The 19994-nt window shown below is 54.5% G+C and overlaps 1 protein-coding gene across 2 annotated transcripts in view; it reads left to right on the plus strand.

Moving 5' to 3' along the window:
- Positions 1-279: 279 nt before the first annotated feature.
- The window catches only part of WT1 (WT1 transcription factor), a 36954-nt gene continuing 17239 nt past the window's right edge, over positions 280-19994 (plus strand). For both annotated transcript variants that reach the window (XM_075047075.1, XM_075047076.1), the window contains exons 1-4: positions 280-949; positions 5350-5472; positions 5720-5822; positions 12151-12228. In XM_075047075.1, coding sequence (XP_074903176.1) covers positions 559-949; positions 5350-5472; positions 5720-5822; positions 12151-12228 — 695 coding nt within the window. In that variant the 5' untranslated portion in view covers positions 280-558. The remainder of the gene's footprint in view (positions 950-5349; positions 5473-5719; positions 5823-12150; positions 12229-19994) is intronic.

Genomic DNA, 19994 nt, shown 5'->3' on the forward strand with positions numbered 1-19994 from the left:
CTTCCCCCCCCCCCCCGCTCCCCCCCCCCCCCGCGTGTCTGGTCCGGCTGGGTTCAGCAGAGCGGGCTGTGGGCAGCCCCTCGGCGGAGGTTGTGTGAATGGAGGATCGGCGTGGCTGACTCCTCCTCCCCTGCAAGCGCCTCTATTTGAGCTTTGCAAAGTTGAGGGGGAGCAGGCATCCGAGGTGAGGCGTGCGAGGCGGCTGTGCCCCCCTAGCTCGGACAGACGGACAGGCGCACAGACAGACAGACACGCACCCGCGCGGACACCCCGACACACGCACACCCCGCCCTGCCCTGCCCTGCGCTGCGAGCGGGTGCAACCCCGGAGGCGATCCTGGAGAACAACCTTTCCCTGTCGCTGCTGCCGGCTCCCGCAGGGCTGGACCCGGGGAGCTGCGTCGCGGAGCAAACTTCCCCCAAAGGGCTGAGCTCGCCAGCCTGGTGCCTGCAGCCGGAGCCGGCCTCCGGCTTGGCGGGCAGGGGCCAGGTGTCCTGGAACAAGTGCGGCCCGGGGGGAGACTGGCTGCCCGGCGGCAGGCAGAAGGTCTGCGAGCAGATGGGCTCCGATGTCCGAGACCTCAACGCGCTGCTGCCCTCCGTGCCCTCCCTGCCGAGCAACAGCAACTGCACCATGCCGGTGAGCAGCGCGGCGCAGTGGGCTCCCGTCCTGGACTTCCCCCCCGGGGCCTCCTACGGCTCGCTGGGGCCGCACTCCTTCATCAAGCAGGAGCCGAGCTGGAACGGGTCGGACCCGCACGAGGAGCAATACCTGAGCGCCTTCACCGTCCACTTCTCCGGCCAGTTCACCGGCACGGCCGGGGCTTGCCGCTACGGGCCCTTCGGCGCCCCGCCGCCCAGCCAGCCGCCCTCCGGCCAGGCTCGGATGTTCCCCAACGGGCCCTACCTGCCCAACTGCTTGGAGAGCCAGCAAGCCATCCGCAACCAGGGTAAGGGCAGCGCGCCCGGGCGCCCCGGGCTCGGGGGGGACGGCCCCCGGAGGCGTCCGCTTAGCCTCGCCGGGCCGCGCTTGATGTAAACACCGAGCCCGGCCTTTCTCCGCAGCAGTCGGGCAGGGTTAGGCGAGCCAGCCCTTCTTCCGTGCCTCCTTTCCCTCCCCGTGCCGGCGGCCACGTCGCTCCGGGGAGTTTGGGGAGCCAAGAGTCGCTCGCCCCCACGCCTCCGTGGGGCAGCGGGCTGCAGCGGGCGGCTCTACCGGGCGGGCTGGAGCCCCCTCCGCCCCCCTCCCCGGGTTGGAGCAGCCTCTCGCCTCGCAAAGGTTTGTTCGGGCCGGAGACGGCGCAAGTCCTGGAATGGAGATGGGGCCGGTGCCCCGAGACAATTCCCTCTACAGATCTTGGCGGCGGGGGCGGGGGTGGGGGTGGGTGTCCGTCCAAACCTCCTTCTGTATCCGAAAACCGCTGTGCGCACGTAAGCGCTTTCGAGCCCCTCGTCGAATTAACCTCGGGAACGCCGAATGCCCCCAGGCCGGGCTAATACAAGCAGGGGCGCCTCGCGGTTTCTGTTCAGCATCCCCGTGGCCAGGACACGCTGCTGTTTGCACCGCCCTGGGAAATTCCCGTGGGCTGCAGGGCCGGGCGGTGGGTCACCCCCTGCGCGTGGCACCGGCATCATCATCATCATCATCATCATCATCTAATCGTTTTTCTTCCAGACGCTGCAGTATAAACATCTACTGGTGCAAACGCGAGGAAGAAGGGCAAGGGGGCGAGCGTGCCGAGAGCTTGCCCGAGACCCCTCGGGTCCTGTTCCCCCTCCTTCAGCTGGCCCCGGAGGCGCGGGCTGTCGAGCGCCTGCCCCGCAACTCCCCGGCCCCGGGCGAGGCTCCGGGCTCTGGCCGAGGGGGGGGAGGGGGTGTCGGGCCGTCGCGGCCCCGAGACTCGGGGGACGGGCGAGCGGGCGGAGGGTGCGCGGCCCGGCCGGAGCGGGACGACTCGCCGGGGTCTCGCCGCTCTCGGCGCGGGGTCGTCCGCGCCCAGCCCGCAGCTCGGGCTTGCTGTGCGCCGCGGGGGTAACGGCGTACCCGCAGAGCGGGGCTGGATGCGACCGCCCCGGGAGGACGAGGGCGATTCGGGTTGTCCCCCCGGCTCTCTGGCGGCTGGCGAAGGGAGGCAGGGCGAGGAGCCGGAGCGAAGGCCGAGGCCGGGCGGGCGCTCTGTGTACTAGCAGCCGAGAGCTGGCCCGGGGCCGGCGTGGCGGCCCGAGGCGACGTTCGCAGCCGGGAGAGGCGATGGCGGCGGAGGGGAAGCGGTTGTTCAGCAGCGCGGCCGCCCACGGGGCCGCCTCCCCCGGGCAGTGCCGGGTCGCAGTCCCGGAGCCACCGCTCTGCTGCCTTCGGCCCACGGGCCCTGACCCCGCTGTCCGCCCGGCGCCCGGTTCTAACGTCGGAAACAGCGGTGCGGGGCGCCAGGGCCGTGCTGGGAAAGATGGGCAGCATCCCCGGAGCTCGGGGAGAGGCTCGGCCGCGCCGGGCCGGCGGCGAGGCCCCGGGGCCCCAGGCTGCGAGCGGTGGGACCCGGCGGGGAGCGGCCTGCCATAGCCCCAGCACAGAGCACGCCGGGCCAGGGAGCTCCGGCCGGGGATTTTTTTTAAGACATCTGAAGGGATTTTAAACATCGGAGAGGATTTGTAATCGCTGGGCCGAAATAACGACGAGGAGGTGGAGAGGAGGGTGAGGGAATTAAACTGGGCCCGGGTGGGTGAGCGGGTGGGCGAGGGACAAAATAGCTGCGACCCTGCGCCATCCTGTCGTCTGAGTTTAACCACCTTTAAACGGAGCCTTTAACACCCCAGAACAGGGAGCCCGCAGTGAGCTCTGCTCGGTCTCCGGCTCCCCGCGGGCAGTGCACGGTCTGCGGCACCGCAAGCCCTGCGCACAAACACCCACAAACACACACCCACACCCACAAACACACACCCACACACACCTGTACGTGCCCGCCGAGCCGGGGCCCAGCGGCCTTACAGCTCTGCTCTGCCACGGCCCCGGTCGGGCGGATCAAGGCCCTGCAAGACCCCGGAGGAAAGGGCTGTGTCCTGGGGAGCAGGGGCCGTGTCCCGGCTCCCCCCGCACCCCGCCAGGCCGCTCTCTGCGCCCGTGGAGGGGGGGTGCGGGGTGTCCCTTCAGCTCGGGGCTGCCTCCCCGCACTGGGGCTTAGCCACAACTATTTTCAGCAACACGCAGTGAGCTCCTTCGGCAAGGAGGAATTCGGTGGTTGCTTCCCCCCCCCCCGTGATTGGATAAAATGTTTTAGTTTTGGCTCTCCTCAAGGTTGAACTACTATTTTTTTTTTAGCCGGTTCCTCCAACCGTGGGAAAGACGCTACCTTGCCTCTGCGATGACATTTCTGCCAAGCCTGGGATGGGGTGGGGGTTAGGAAGCTAAGGCTTTGAAACCTCTGCCCAATTTTCCTCTTCTCGTTCGCCTCTTTCATCCAGCTGGGCTCCTCCAACAACTGGATGCCTCCAGCAGGCCCCGTTCTCCAGCAGATGTACAACTTTCAATTATTTTCAGCACATTTTAATCAGGCCTGGCTCTGATAACGCTCTAATTAAAGAGACCTCACTATCGGCAGCTCGGTTCAGAACTCAACTTTCTTATCACATTCCTGAAGCTTTGGTCAGGCAACACCGGAAAATGCGGCCAAAACCTCGTTCTGCTCCGAGCTGAGTTTTGAAGGTCACCGAAAGTCTGCGCCGGGCCAGAAGTAACGTAGAAAGTGTCAGTGTTTTCTGAAAGTTAAAAAAGACGCAGAGGGAAATGGGGGAAAGGGAGTTGAAGGTTGAGCCTCTACCCTGAGGGCTAAGGAAGGAGATAAGGAGTGAGAAACAGCTGTGGGATGGGAGCCCGTAAGGTACCGGTCTGTCAACGCTGCTCGCATCGCCGCGAAAGGAGCTCTGCTCCTAGGGTGAGGGGGATGCCAGAGAGATTTGGCCGGGGACGAGTCAGTCCCAATTCTGTCCCAGCCCCGCAGTCTCAGGGCCAGCTTAAAATCATCGCGGAGGCGAAGGTTTCAAAGTCTTCTGGATTTTTTTTCCATCCTCCGCCCCATTGCTCCCTTCATTTCTCCCGTGCAACGCCGCAGGTCAATTAAGTCCTGTAATGTAGCTGGATCTAGGCTGTCTGCAGAGAGAATAAAATGGAGAAGCAACAACCGGATCCCTTTGTTGCCTCTCCATTTTATTCCCTCTGAAATCCTCTGTGATCGCCGGTGGTGAAGCAGAGACCTGCACAGCGCCGAGCACTCGGCACCGAAGGGAACTGAGAGGACCCTCAAAACAGTCCCGAGTGCTCCCTCTCGACTAACAAAGTCACCCTCCGGCCACACGCCACATCCAGACGGGCTGTGGAGGATGCCCGTGCTGGAATAAGCGGGTTAAGAGAGCGGGGTGAGGGAGGGAGCGCTCCTCGTCGGGTTGGTTTCTTTTCCCAGCCCGTGTCGGACTTTCTGTTTTGTTTTGGTTTTTTGGAAGAGTGACTCTCGGAGGAGCTTGGTTCTCGGGGTAAATGCTGATGAGCCAAGAAGCCTCTGAGATAATATTACTTTGTAATTACTTTTTTAGCTGAAGTTGTTTAGCCAGCTCCAAGTCATTAATGAAAGTTGGTGTCCAAGCACCTGATTTACGATTTCGTGTCGGCCCGGGGTCAGCAGAGGTGGTCTCTTTCCATCTGAATCTGCTCGGTGTAGGAAACAAAATAGGCTGTTTATTATTTTGGAGAGCAATTTTCGCTGAAAGGAGGAGTTTTATTTTTGCATGTAACATTCCGCCTCTTTATTGCAGACTCTTCAGAAAGCTGCTCTTAAAAAGAAAAAAAAAGTAAGAAAGATTAAAGGGTAACTTCTAAATTGGAAACGGCAGAGGAGTACACTGAGCAGATGGGAATCTTCCTCTTTAATATGAGCAACAATTAATGAAAACATCCTTTTTATTACCGAAGCCGATCTGTTCTCTTTAAAGACGAACGAGACTTCCGACTTTCCGCCCCTCGGAGCGGGCTGCCCGGCTCTCCTCTCCCCACGGCGGGGGTGGGGGGGTGGGGGGGTGGGGGGGGCGTCCCACGGGGTCCCACCCGGACCTCCCCGCGCCCGCAGCCCTGCGAAGTGCGTGTGCTGGGGGGAGAGTGAACGAAGGGGCACGGCCTGCCCGTGCCTTTCCCCCCCACGGTGGGCAGCAGCACCGGGGGAAGGGCAGCACGGGGCGGTAAAGGCCAGGTATCTCGGCAGCCCACGGCGGTGCGGTGGGTGCGTGGCGGTGAGAGGCTTCGCGGGGAGCTGGTGGCCCCGCGGGCTCAAGGTGCCTCCTAACCCCGCCGCGGTCTCTTCGGCAGGTTACAGCACCGTGGCGTTTGACGGGACCCCCAGCTACGGCCACACGCCGTCTCACCACGCCGCCCAGTTCACAAACCACTCCTTCAAACACGAGGACCCCATCAGCCAGCAGCCCTCGCTAGGTAATTTCAGCCTCCGCGGGTGCGGACCGCGCTCCCGGCCGCGGGGCCCCCGTCTCGGAGAGCGCTGGCGGCCGGCCGGCAAATCCGGAGCGGCTCCGGAGTCGCACCGCTGCCCCCTCCCGCAGGCCCAGCACGGAGCTAGAGCTGCGCAAAACGCCGGAGGAGGGGGCCCTGCAGAGCGGGGCGGCGTGGGGGGGAGGAACGGCCGGTCGCCGCCGGGGTTAACTCTGTGCCGCTTTCTTCGCAGGGGACCAGCAGTACTCGGTGCCTCCCCCGGTGTACGGCTGCCACACGCCCACCGACAGCTGCACGGGCAGTCAGGCCCTGCTCCTCCGGACCCCCTACAACAGGTACCTCCGCCGGCAGGGAGCTTTGCCTTGCCTCCTTTTGCGCGAGTTGTTGTTCGGACGTGCTCTGTCCCCCGACATGCCGTTCAAACAGCTTTCTCCTTTCTGGAAGGAAACAGATTTATTTTTTTCCCTTCTCAAAAGAAAAAAAAAAAGATTCACAAGTTAAAAAAACAAACCAAAACAAAACCAAAACCAAACAAACAAAACCAAAACACAAACCAAAACCAAAACAAAACCGCACCTCCACCCCCAAAACCCAAAAAAACCCACAAAACCAAAAAAGTCCCACAAAACCAAAAAAGCCCCACAAAACCAAAAAAGACTCCGCCCCGGGCCCCGCCGTGTCTCGGAGCTTCCCCGGGCCGCCTCGCCCTCCCGGGCCGGGGTTGGCGGGGGGTGCCGGCGCCGCTCGGCGCTGGCCGAGCATCCCCCGCCGGGCTTGGGCATTCTGCTCCCGCCTCGGGGCAGCCGCTCTCCGGCGGCAGGTGCCGGCCGCCTCTGGGCACGGGGGGAGCCGGGCTGCCCGGCCTCCTCGGAGCACGCCTGTCCCGGAGCCCGCCGGTGCGAAGGGTTTGGGATTTGCCCAGGTGCGCTCATCCGCTCCGGGGAGGGGGGGGGGGGCGACGAAGTGCCCGGGGCAGCCCAGCGGAGCCTGGCCCAGACCCGCTCCGGAGCATCCCCTCACTGCCCGAGGCGGGCGCGGTCCCTCCACCGCCGCCCTACACCCGTCCCCTCTGCCTCGGCTCAGGCTGCAGAGCGGAGCCGGCCCGCTCCGGAGACAGGATCCGACCCGCAAGGCGCAGCCGGTCGGCGCGGCCCCTGCCCCTGCGCCTTCTCCCCGCCGCCGCTCTTCCCCGAGGCCGGGAAGATGCGGGAGCGCTCGCTGGTGAGCAGTAGCGATGGCCAGAGCGTGGTACGGGAATGGGGCAGGCAATTAAAACTCGGCTCCGTCCAGGGGCTTCGTCTTGAAGACCAAGAGCCCTTCCGATGGCTCCCAGGAGCGACGGGGACTGGCCTGCAGGGAGGTTATGTATTGAAAACGGGGCAATAAACCTATCGGATTTCCTCGCCGGGAGAAAGGTGCATCTGGAGCTTTGGTCCATGCACGAACTCTCTTTGCCAACAGACGGGTCCGTTGCAAGCGCAGCTTCCCGTTTTCTTCGATCTGGCGTGGGGGCCGGGCGTGTCTCTTGCAGTTTTACAACGTGTTTAGCGAGCAAGGAAGTTTCCCCAAATTTATTCTTCAACTTTTTGTGAACTTGGAGCCAGTCCCGTATCTCGGAGTTGCTAAGTAACTCTCGCACACAAAACAATATGCCTCCGCGAAGGAAGCCGCGAGCGGCTCCTCTTGTAGGCCGGTTATATCATCTCTGATTAATCAACACTGGACGTGGGACAACAAAATTGTCACTTCCAGAAGCCACTTCGCTAATGAACGTGAGTTGACGTCAAGGGAAGGAGGGAATGAGGTAATGAAGGAAGGAAAGCAGCCTATCCAGAGAGATTAGCTCGCAGAATAATTGGCGGGGCGAACTCCTGCGCTGAAGTGACAGAGATTGCTCGCCTCGCAGGGAAATCTATAAATACGGTTTGGAGGGAGGCTTGGGGAGGGCAGCTCCGAGCCGCCGCCGCTCTCCCCAGCCCCCCCCGGGCCCCGGGGCTCCCATGTCGGGGCTCCCGGCGGCGGCACGGCGGGCGCTTGTCCTCTTCAGTGGAGCGAGCCCGGCCCTGGGAGGTGTGATTCCGATAGGAAACGGCTGCTTGTGCCGAGAGCTCTCTCCTCCGTGTGCCTCCAACGAGGGTAGCACGGCCTGGCATCGCCCTAACGCGGCCACCTCCCGCCCAGCGCTTCGGGACTCGGGTCCCGGCCGATTTCTCCCCGACCTTAGCCTTGACCCTACTCTGCTCCCTGGGAGGTTTACTGCTTACTTCGGTAGGATAAGGATTTAAGCCCTTAAACCTCACGGGAGCCAATACTGATGCGTGGGGGTGTAAGTCAGGGCAGAACTTGTTCGATGTCGAGGGCAGCTCCCGTTGTACAAAGCCTGCTCCGCATCTAAGCCCCAGCAGGTGGGTGAGCCGGGCACGGCCTCCCCTCGTCCCCTCCTGCACGTCTTCGAAAGCATCTGGAAAAAAACTCTTGTTCCTACTACACACGTCTTCTTCCTAGAAAGTGGGTGACTACTTACTGTGCAGAAACTCACGGGCGTGACTTGTTAGCCACATTTCCAACGGCCCGAAAACGGACCGCACTATCTTGGTCAATATTCGTATTGGTCTGGCAGAATCTTTATTATTATTTTAAGACCCTATTTATTCTGCACCTCCTTTGCGAAGGTGTCTTTTGCTTTTCCCAGTTCAGGTCAAGTTTGCCAGCCCTGCTTTGACACCTGATGGCTCGGCTGCCGCCCCCGAGGGCCGGGGCTGGCAGGGCCGGGGCGGTGAGGCTGTCCGCGGCCGCGGCCGTGCCCGCTGCGCGCCTCCGTTGCGGGCAGCGAGCCCGCAGGGGGATGCTGCTCATCCCCGGCGTGACGAGGTTCGTCGCGTCTCTCGCTCCTCGCACTGGCCGAGGACAGCAGGCGCTCCCGTTCGCCTTTAGCGGTGGAGAGGGGGCGACGTGGCCGGAGGAACCGAGCTCTTTCCCCGGCGGGATGCCACGGCCGCTGTTTGCCCCGCACCGCCTCTCCTTTGCGCTTCCCCGGGACGGGCGTCGTTTGCGGTCCCTGTCCATCCTCCCCCCACCCCCGGGGCCAAGACCCGCCGGGCCCCATCCCTCCTTCATCCCCCGTCTGGGGTCTCTCAGCGCCGAAACGCGACCCGGGGGGGCAATTCTTCCCCAAGCGGAGGTGGAGAGAGACAGCAGCCGCTTGGAGAGGCAGGAGTGAATCCCCCCCCCGACCTGATGCTCTACTTCCCCGTCAGCTCGCCGGCTGGTCCCTCGGCCGGGAGAGGTCCCGGCCCGGCTGCTGCCAGCCCCCCCTGCAGTGCCGAGGGGTACCGGGGCGGGCCTGCGGCCGAAGAGCATCGCCTTCTCTCCCGTACCAAGGCAAAGCAGCCGGGAAGGCGACGGCTTGAAAGAAACGGTTCAAGGATCGTAATTCCTATACTGGAAGCAAAAGTATCTCTGAAATCTCTCGCCTCGGCAACTACTTGCTCTCTGTTTATAGTGCAGCCTGCTCCCCTGCCAAGGAATCCTGCGCCTGTTGTTGATAGCTGGACATGGATGACAAACCCGCGCAGATTGCAAGTGTGCATTAGATGACTAGCATTTGTGGGTCCATTAAAATGGTGATGTGAACTTTTCTACCTCGCGCTGTTTAATGTAGTAAACATGCTCGATGTTGAAAATTTACTGTGAGTCACACTTACAAAGACTTTAAAAGTGGAGGAGTCTCGGTTCAGATTATAGCTCTTTCTGTGCAGAGGTCAAGAACTCGGTAATACTGCAATGCAGGCCAAAACAAACTCTATATGATCTACTACTGGTTTCCTTTTAAGTTCCCTTTTTGCTCAGCGTTGACTTCCTTTTATTCCACTCCAACTTACATTAATCCCCGTTGCAGAAATGTTCCCCCTCTTCCTCTCGTTTCTCTTTAAAAGCATCTCTGTAATGAAAATAAGTTATTTTTAGTGTCTTCTTTGTGGCCGTTTGGATGGCCAAGGATTCAGATTGGAATCAGTGCAGGCGTATCCCCGGAGACCCTGCTTTCCGTCTCATCATTCAGACTTCATCCAAAGCCGAGATTTTGAGAGGAGCTGTTAATTCCATGAGATCATCTCACGGTACTGTCAATAACAAACCACGGCAAGGCGTAAACGGAGTTAGGGATGTCCTGTTCTCTGTCACATGTCAGATGCGAGATGTTTAATCCTGTGCCGTTGCCCGGTGGCCCTCGGGCAAACGCTGGCCGGCGTGGCCATTCCCCGCTCCGGGCTCGCCGGGGCGCGGGGCCCGGCGGCGCCCACCCGCCTCCCGCCCCAGGGCGGCTCTCGCAGGGTTTAGCCAAAGCTTGGGCAATCCCGGGTTTTTCCAGATGGAAAACCCTCGCAGGGTCGTGGGCTCAGAGTTTCCACGGAAAAGAAATTTCTCCCCTTGGCCACCGCCGGCAGCAGAGATCACCCAGACCCTCTCTGCAGCCCCCGTGAGGGCTGTGGGGGTGCCCCTTCGTGGGCACCCCGGTGACGGGGCAGAGCCCACGCAGCCCATCCCGCGGGAATCCGCTGTCGGGGCCTCAAGTCAAACTTGTCTCCTTCTCCCCAAGTCTCGCAGCTGAAACGCGGCCACGCTCGGCTCCGGCGCCGGGGGGGCGGCCCGGCCTGGCGTGGGGTGCCGAGGCCGGGGTGACGTGGGGTGCGGAGCCGGGTCGCCTGCTCTCCCCGGCACTCATTCCCCCGGCTCCTGCCCCACGGCAGCTGCAGCGGGAGGGCAAGGAGGGACGAGGGCTGCGGGTCTCTGCCGGGGCCGGCCCCAGCCAGCGGGACCGGCTGCGGCAGAGCGGGGTTTAGCAGAAGGAGCGGAGTTTTCCCTCGCTCTCGTTCTCCGAGTGCTTTACAGGACGCCCAGCCTGCCCGAAAGCCGCTCCGGGCTCCCTTCAAAGGCTGAAGCCAGCTCGGGCTCCGCCGGTAAGGTTTTTTTTTGTCGGAGCTGCAAACGCAGGAGCGAAGCGCAGCGGTAAATCGGGGAGGGCAGGAGGGAGCTTTGGACGGGGAGCTGCGGCTTCACCTCGCCGCTGGACATTGCGCTGGTTTCGGAGCGGTTTGTTTTGGAGACTGTCACCCAAAGGCGGCATGCAATACAGTGGCTGCGAGCTAGTGACAAGATGAGTAAGTGTATTGCTTTATGAAAAAGCAAAGGAGGGGAAAAAGTGGATATTGTGGGGGAGGCTCTTATAAATGAACTGTCAAGCGAAAGAAAGTTAAAGGGAAATCTCCTGCTGTAAATGCATCGGGCGGGCACTTCTAATAAAAATCAGGGTCCTGGAGGAATTAATTACAGCAGCATTACAGGAAGAATTCGTGGAATTGCAAAACGTAGTTGGCACAGACCAGCACGGACTGCTATTGCAAATGGGGAAACTGCAGGAGAGTTTAACAATTCCTGAGCTGATATGCAGGACATTGTAGTAGCATAATAGCACTTCAGACACACTAATGAATAATAGTGTCCAGTGATACTGACAAATGATATTACACATACTTCGAGATTGAAGTCACTTAATTTGTTTTTATATGCAAAAGCTTCCCACTGGAATCTGACTTTTTTAGGTCGCTTCTACCTGCCACGAAGAAAAAAAAAAAAAAAAGACCCTCTCCTAATAACAGAACGATCTAAATTCACCGCGTAAGTCCAGCGAATTTAGGTGTAATCAATCAACAGCGAGACGTGCGTTTATTGTGAGCGGCTGTTCCCCGGCATCAATCACAGAGCCGGGCTGAAAGGCCCGGGGGCTCCCTCCTCATATGTGTGTGTCCCCCCTCCCCGCGGCGGCTCTCCGGGGCGGGGAGCTGCGCTTTGGGGAGAGCCCGAAGCGGGGGGAGCCCCCGCAGCCTGCCCCCGGGGGAGGGCTGCATGCCACAGCCGACGGCTTTGGGGAGGGCCTGGCCGGGCGAGCCGCTCCGCGGGGCTCCGCGGGGCTCCGCGGGGCTCGGCGGCGGCGGCAGCGTCCCGGGGCCGGCCCTGCCCGCCCAGCGCCGCCGCGGAGAGGAGAACGGTGGTCGGGAAACGGCGGTCTGCAGCCCACCCCCCACCCCCGTCCGTGCTGCCTTCGGTGCGTACCGGCGGGGAAAGAGCCTCTTCCAGCGGCGAGCTTCGTTTATCGCTCGGCCACTCCATTTTTCTCCCGCTTGTCAAGCCCCTCTGCGCGGCAACATCCATCACGAGTCACGATAGCTGCCTCACTCCGCTAGCCACGTGGTCTCTCACACTCCTGGTTAAAACAGTTAACAGATTTGCCTTTTTAAAACAGATAATCCGCTTCGTTAGCCCGCCAGGCTGCCTATATTCGTTTCGTTAATTTCAGTGTGCCAATATCGGATATTACTGCTCTGTAAGGAAAAAGTTTTGTGTCTCCGCTTCCAGCTATTTGCAAGTTGACAGGCTTGCAGATTCAAAGGGACTTTTCAATCCACAGCCATTCTTCTATTTCCTTTCCTTTTGTTTTTTTTTGTTAATTCACAATACATCGATAAAAGGGATTATGTAAAATAATTTCACTTTCTACCGTTATATATTTAAAAACAATAGCGAAGAAAATGTTGCTGTCTTGACGTATTGTTTTTTATTCGATCGCTGCCATTTTAGTTCTAATTCTACATATTTTCACAACAGCGACAATTTATACCAAATGACCTCACAGCTTGAGTGCATGACATGGAATCAAATGAACTTGGGATCCACACTGAAGGGGTAAGGTGCTTTATCCTTTTCTTATCTTTTGCCCCAGCGTAGCTGTGTTACTGAGCTAACTTTATCTCCTATTTTACGACTCGAAGCCGGTCACTAGCACGGAAAGATACCGACCGGTTCCGACAGTCCCCTGGCTGTAGCTGACGCTCTTTTTAAAGACACTTGTAATAACCCCCATTAGGCCTCCGGGTGCCGGCTGCTGCGGGCTCACCGAGTCGGGCGGCAGGTACCGCAGGGGCGAAGCTCCCCGGGGGCCGCCCCGCTCTGCCCCCGCGGGGCTCCGCCGGGACCGACCCGACCCGGCCCGGGGGTGGGTGGGGGGCGTCCCCGGGTCCCGGCGGGGCAGCTGCGGCCCCTCGGCGCTCTCCTCCTCGAGTTGTCGCCCCTTTCCTAGCGTCCCTCTTCCCTTTCCCTCCCTTCGCCAGGCCCTGCGTCCTGTGTCCCGGCCCTGCCGCCTCCCGGCTTCCTTCCTCCCGGCCATTGTCGCCCTCCCACCTGCCGGGAAGAGGCTCCCGGCCCGCCTCCCCCGCGGGGCTTCCTGCCGCTGGGCGGGCAGGAAGGCCCCGAGGCGCCGCGGGGCCCCGCCGGGGTGGCGGCCGCTGGGGGGGGCCGCGGCTCCCGGGCCCGGGCCGCCATCTTCCCGCCGCCGGGCCTGCGCCCTTGCCCGCACCCGGCCTCCCGCTCCCCCGGGGCCGGCCCGGCGGGCGAGGCCGGCAGGCTGCGGGGGGAGAGGGGGAAGGGGCCGGCGAGGCGGCGCGAAGCCCGGGGTGCCGGTGGCGGCAGCCCGCTGCCCCCAGTAGTCCCGCTCCCTCCCGGCCAGTCGCCCTGTGGCGCGCCCGGGGGAGCGTGAGGGAGGGCCGAGAGCCGCTGGGCTGGTGCAGCAGCGTGGCTTCACCTCGTTGGGTCTGCCACCGCTGCCGCGGGCGAAAGGTCCACCCTTGATCTTGGCCAAGAGAAAGCCAAAGATGGCCTGCTCTGCCCTCAGTAGATAACTGGCTACGAAAACTCCCCTACCGAAGGTAGGTATCGCCAACTTGCGTTGAAATGTTCTCGGTGTCCAGGCATGTGCAGTCTCAAGTGAACAACAGAAGTCTAGAAAAGCCCGCACAGATCTATACTTCCACGTGGTTGTCCATAGATGTGAAAACCTTGTTCAGGGTGGACTTTGTGTGCAGTGCTGCAGCATCACAAAGGAAAAAATACTAAGGGTCTGCTTCTCGCTCATTCGCAAATGGTGTTTGAAGGTTAGAGGGAGAAGATAGCAGCACTGTAAACTATTTGTATTGAAATGAACGAGAGAATTGAGCCTGAAGAGATCCGTCAAGGAGCTCTCTTGTGGTTAGAGGAGATCCCCAAATCCTACCGTTGTGTACAGTTCGGTGTCTTTGCTGCCGATCCTCTCTTTGTAAAGGTTATTTCCGACTTCTTTTTTTGCTGTAAGTGTTTTTGATTTCCTCTTTAAACTGTACCCTTTAAAGATCAGTCATTGCAATATTAGACACTGTTTTGTCTCTTCTGAAGAAAATATCCTGCAAAATGGAGAAACACATCAACCTTGACCGAGGTCCAAGTTATTAAAGCGAGGAAGAGGTTATTCTTTGGGGAACTCAGTGAAAAAAAAAAAAAGACGACACAATAGAAATATTAAAGGAGTACTGAACAAAATAAATGGCTTCTTACTTGTCCAGGAGTCAGACTGTTAGCAGTGTAAAGTATGTGACCTAGGATGCATGAAAGCGGGGGGGCGGGGGGAAGAAATCAAGATGAATGATCTATGGTAAAACAAAGCTGAAAGTTTTGGTATAGGCCAAGATTGTAGAATCTGTGGAAAATCAGTGCTAGACATAGCCTCATCACTGGTAATATGAGCCAAAATAGTTATCTGTCTTTTCTGGCTGAGAGTTACAATACACAGTACCTCCAATCTCAGTTGCCATGAACATAAGGTATTCTTCCCAAGATTTACATCTTTAAAATATATGAACTGTTCATAAGTGATTCCCAGGCGTTTAGTATTTCAGATGCTTTTCTCAATCTTGCAGTTGTAATTTAAGAATTTTGGAATCAATCTTTCTGTTGAAATATGGAGCTTCTAGGTTCTGTCCAACGATGACAGTCCTTGTTTAGCTCCCTGCCTTGAGTTCTGCCCAGCACTTCTTCCTGGCTTCGATAAGACTTTTGCACATTATAAGAAGGAAGAAAACATTACCAGTAAGTTCTGCAAATAGTTAGAGAACTCTGCAATTATATGAAACTTATGGTCATACACTTTATACTTGACAGTAGACCAGCTCAGTAGCTTGCTTTCTGGGTTCACGTTTAGCGTAAGTTTAGTATACTGAAATGAAGCTCTTGCCATGCATTTTGGGTAGAGTTAGTTAACAGCTTCTATGCTTAAGTTATCTAGCAGTTTATCTGAGAGGATTCTGTTTTTTGCTGTTTACGTTCTTGCCAATATTTGACGGATCAGCTCCAGAATCTCCTCGCTGCAGATTGAAAGTTTGAAATTTGGCAAGGAGTACTGTCAGGTGGCCAAAGCTGTGTCCTTTTCACTGACTGTGAAAATCATTCCCGTTGAGTTGCAAGCTTCTGAACAGTCCTGTTTGTGTGTGATCAGAAGCAAGAGCCTGGCGTCTAAACTATCAGATGACTTTATCTGCTGAGACCCTGCTTCAGCCTATGGCTTTAAGGCCTTAGAAGGCTTTTTTCCTGAGTGTTTTTTTCCTCCCTGGATGTTTTAATGTCAGATATTGGAACGGAGGGCAAGAAGTTTCTTCATCTCGGGGGGTTTTAGTCTCTGAGTGCTTTCAGTAGGTGTAAGTATTAGGGAACTGCAGAAGACATGGCCTGAGTGACAAGCAGAAGTGGGCAGTAAAAGGTATGGAACAGATTGCCTGGCCAGCCATTGCTAAGTGGTGGAGAGAGACACATAAGGTGAACAGAGATGTTGTCTTCTGGCAGAGTGCAACAACATGGTAGACTGGCAGGAGAAGGGGATAGAGGTGTAGATGGGGAAGCAGATAGAAATGGCTGCAGCCGTGAATTCTAGATGTTTCTACTTGCTGGCAAACCAAAAGGAGGTCTGATGGCCCAAACTGAGCTTCTCTCTGCAAGGAGTTGGCCCTGGAAAAGAAGACAACCCACTACTGCTACCATATAGTCCAAGTGACCTGAATCTGTGTTGTAGATTTTCACTTAGGTTCTGAATGCCAAAGATTGAGCTCAAGTTGTGTTTATAACTCCTGTGAGGGAAGAACAGTGCCTTGTGAGCTAGTGCGTTGATTATGTGTTGCCTGTTTGTCCAGGGACTTCTCTGTCACCTTCTGAACTTTGGGTAGACAAGAGGGAGGGCTGGCTTGTTGTCTGCGAGAACTGTCATACAAACTGGCAGCTTCAAGGATCTGAAAGGAAAGCTTCATGGTTAAGGCAGTGAACATCACTGTGGGACTGGATTTTATCTCTTCAGGCTGTTTGCTAATGGTTTGTTCCCCATTTTGTGGTATTTTGCTTGGAGCAGCTGAGATCAGGTTTATACTGTTTCAGGAAAGTCAGTGGGTCCTTTGCTTATTACCCTGAGAAGTCAGGTCCCAGACATCTCAAAATGGATGTCCCACATTAGTGGACACCTTTCCCTTCAGTTTCTGTCCTTAATATTTTTGCGTTGCTTTCTGATTTGTTCAATGTGGAAAATACTGTTTTCCTTCATAGTCTTGTAGAGGTAGACCTCCTGACTATAAAACCCTCCTTGATATTTTGATGGGTTCTATATAAAAGTGACATGGAAATAACCTACCAAGCAGGAAATGATATGGCATGGTAGACAAGAAGTGTAGCCACATACCCAACAGCAAGACTTAACAGAAATATTGCATAGTTGTCTCTTCAGCTGCTGGAGTAAAAAGTTTTGATCCATATTTCCAACAGTCATCTGAAATGGAGTATGTAACTAAACAAAATTTGTTTCTTTCCCTTTTTGGTTTTGCCTGGGTGTTAAATAGTCAGCATGTTCCACGGAAATTTGTACTTGTTGCTGTTTGCTCAGGCTCACTGGAAGGAAAATAAGTTAAGATCTCTGTAGAACACTATTAAAACTGCATCTAAAACAAAACAGTGAAAACATTTTGTCTAGGAGTGAATTGTGAAGGTTTTTCTGTTTAGCTTTGGTGATATTATTAGTAAAGTTTGGAGGTGCAAAACTTCCTACTTGGGTTCAGTTCTGCAGTCAAGGTGAATTGGAAATGGACAATGACCTATTGTCTCTAATACTGAATTTCCCCTTTCCCACTGATGGCCGAGGGTCTCATTTTGAAGGGAAGTGTTGGGTGAAATCCTGATTCCACTCAGGTCAATGGCAAAAAAACCCAAACCAAACAAGGACTATTGAAGTCAGAGAGACTAGGGTCCCCTGAAAATCCAGTGCCTTCCTTTCATCAACCAGCTGGTTTTCTCATTGAAGATGGCAGAAGGGCTGTAATCTGTGAAATCAGATTTTTTAGTATTCCTTTGCCTTGGAAAGTGCAGATAAAAATGCAGCTTTATACTCCACCCTCTGTAATGGTATTAGACAAAAAACAGGCAGAAACATGATCTTCTATATAACTAATCAGAATCTTTTTGCTGTCTCCATACATATTTTTCCCAGGGTGCTAGGATGGTAAATATTTTAGCAGAGGGAATTAACTCTACTTCTCTTCCTTTATGTTCTGTTATCAACGGGACTAGCCCACACCCTCACTTTGCCTCATTTTTGGCTCTGTTTCTAAACCCTAAAATTCCTGTTCCTGCATTGAAACACAATTAAATTGATGCTTAATGTGGTGCCTGTTTTATGTAATCTTGCTTTCTGGCTTTTTTTATTCTTCCAAGTCTGAATCTCATGAATCAATGTGTATTCACGTTTCATCTGAAATTTTCTAACTCTCCTCAGTATGCCCTAAAGCTTCCCTTTTTTGGTTTATGAAATAATAATAAAAAGCTTGACTCTTCAGATTAGGTTGTAACTGCTTTATACATTAGACAGACAATTTCAGTTTAGCAAAGTAAAAATGGTGTGAGAGAGAAATTGCAGCTTGATTATTTTTTAAAATATTCAGATTAGAGTGTCATCTTTTATGAGTTTTTTTATAACCACTTAGATTGATACAACTCTCTAAAGCTGCTCTGTTTTTCGTCACACATTCTCATCTGTAAAACCTTCATTTTTATTAATCTTCGTACAATCTGTACAACTTTGAGATTAATCATTTTAAAAGAGCTACTCTCCGAGTGTTAAGGATTTGCTGGGCTAATGGTAAATGCAAGCACTTCGAAATACTCTACAACACATAGCGCTTGCTTAGCGTTTTATGTTGCATAAGTATCAGTCTTTGTTTCCCAGTTATCTAGAGTTACGTTTTATGGCTATGTTTCCAGGTCTGTTTCTGGCTGCCTAGAACCAGAAAACAAAATACACCCGAGTCCTTTTTTTCACCAACTAACTCGAATTCTAAATATTTATAGTCCAGTTCTGCCTTTGTGCAGTTCCCACTGAAGTTAAAGGGAGTTGTGTATTTACAAGTAAAGGCAGGACTAGACTGTGAGGCCAAATCCTTCAGTCCTTACTCGAACAAAAATTTCTGTTGGATCCTGGCAGGCCGGTTTGGCTGCATCTGGCCTTGCTTAGTTCTGACTCCTTTTAGGACTTGTGAAGGGATTGGTCTAGCGTCTCTCCTAACTGTAATTCTGGGCCTTACTGGGAATTTTTTTTTTCTTTTCTTCTTTGGTTAATTCAACTGTTTGCCCGCTGATTATCCCCCTGGCTTTAGCTGAATTTCTGCTGGGGGCTGCTCAGCCCTTGGAGCAGGGGAAGACCAGGCAGGAGCTTTGGCCCTGCTCTCAGCCGTGCTCCTCGGAGTGCACTTGCAGCAGGGCAGTGAGCGGCTCCGTTGGCAGTTCTCCAGGCTGCTCTGGTGTTGCCTGAGCAGCCCATCCTGCTGGGAGAGAACATGTTGGTCCTGGTCCCAGAAGCCTGTCTCTCCCAAAGAATCAGTGTTTACCTACCCTGGATGATCACTGTTTGTCTGAACAGTGCAGTATAATCTCTAATCCGTCTTCTTTTTAAGTTATAACGCATGTATTGTTAGTGGATCTGGGGTGTACAGCGTACACGTTGCAGTGCTTTGGTGGAGATCTAGGCTGTTACCTAGTCCTGAGAGTCTATCAGGATAATTTTTCATTATTATATTTAGAGATTTGGTGGCCTAAGTGTATAAGGTGTTGTCTCTTTGCCTAGTTAAACATAGAGTGCCTGACTAGAAAAGGTGAAAGTTAAGGAATCTCCTACCCTCTTCAAATTTCGGTTTAGTTAATGTACTGCAGGTATAAATTCATCAGTTACTGGTATTGCTCATGTATCTGGCACTGCATCTGATCATTATCTCTTGTATGCAATAAAGCAGGTGTTTGAGTTTCAGTAATGTATTTAGGAGATTTATATTGGTTCTTCTATCAGTGCTTTTATTTTAGTATATAAATTGCAGCAGTATGAAACAAGCCAACTGTGCAAACTGTGGTATACGTTTTGTGGCATACATCATGGATGCATTGAGTAAAGAGGCTGGCAGAAAAAAAATTGTATTTCACAATGAGGTTATTATCAATGAAGAGTGAAGGCTGAAGTTCAAGAGAGCAGTGGGGTAGGGGCGGTTTGTGAAAACTCCTCCTTCACTGTTCCAGTTTCTCCACCAACTGGAATGAACATTCACCTGTTAATAAATTATCTTCCTGAAGGCCAGATTATTCCATAGTGCTTCATAGTGAATAAACAGTATTTTAAGCAAGAAATCTCATGTGATACATTTTGCTGTCATCATCCATATGACCACGCTGAGTAGCAGCCAATGTTGACAGAAATGTGCCCAATGTAAAATGGGAACTAGGGTTCCTGATTATTAAAGTGTCTGTCCTAGGGAGCTGGTTAAGTAGATGGCTGTTCATTACTTAGTGTATTATGGGTGAAGAGCCTCAGAAAGTAAGTTTGAATCTTCAAGGCTTTGCAGTTGTATGTACAGTTTTGGTGACGTGTGACTAGAAATAATGGGAAGAAATACGAAAAAGGCTGAATGTTGAGGAAGGCTTCCCAACTGTCCAATAAAAATTGAGATGGAGATCATCTGGAGGATACCTCCTGTTCATAGAGCCATTTCTTAGGGCACAGACAGGGTCTTTGTTCTGCTGCTTATTCCTGGGAGGAATTATTTCATAACTGACTGGTCTTTACAAAAAAGGTTATCACTGAAAGATGAAAACCATGTGAATTTGGAGGGAAAGTTAGGCTGTGTTTTATGGTATAAGCTTTTACTGCATATTCTTGTTCCTCCTTCTAAAGTTTCTGTCCTGGGAATTCTTCTTATCTAACTTTGTGTCTCTTGTTATTGTAGCATGTAAGGTTGCTAGTACAGACCTGAATGAGAGGCTACAGTTACTCAGGGTGACTAATGCTGAAGTTGATATTTACCCTTGATTTGCTGCTACATTACAGATCAGCAATAGCTTCTACTGCAGCAATTCCTCCTTATAAATGGTAGTTCTCATTTAATTTCTGTTTTAAAATGCACTGCGTAATTTGTGATCACTATGGGTGTCACCATGGCTTGGGTGCTTTTCAACCTTTTTTTTTTTTAACATCTATGGACTTGCTGCCTTTAAATAGAGAGGAAAATTTCATGCTGGTGGGGAACCTGAATTGAGCAAATGGTAATAGCAAATGGTAATTTGTTACTTGTAGT

The sequence above is a fragment of the Buteo buteo genome, chromosome 16 (assembly GCF_964188355.1).
Source record: "Buteo buteo chromosome 16, bButBut1.hap1.1, whole genome shotgun sequence".
Taxonomy (NCBI): Eukaryota; Metazoa; Chordata; class Aves; order Accipitriformes; family Accipitridae; genus Buteo; species Buteo buteo.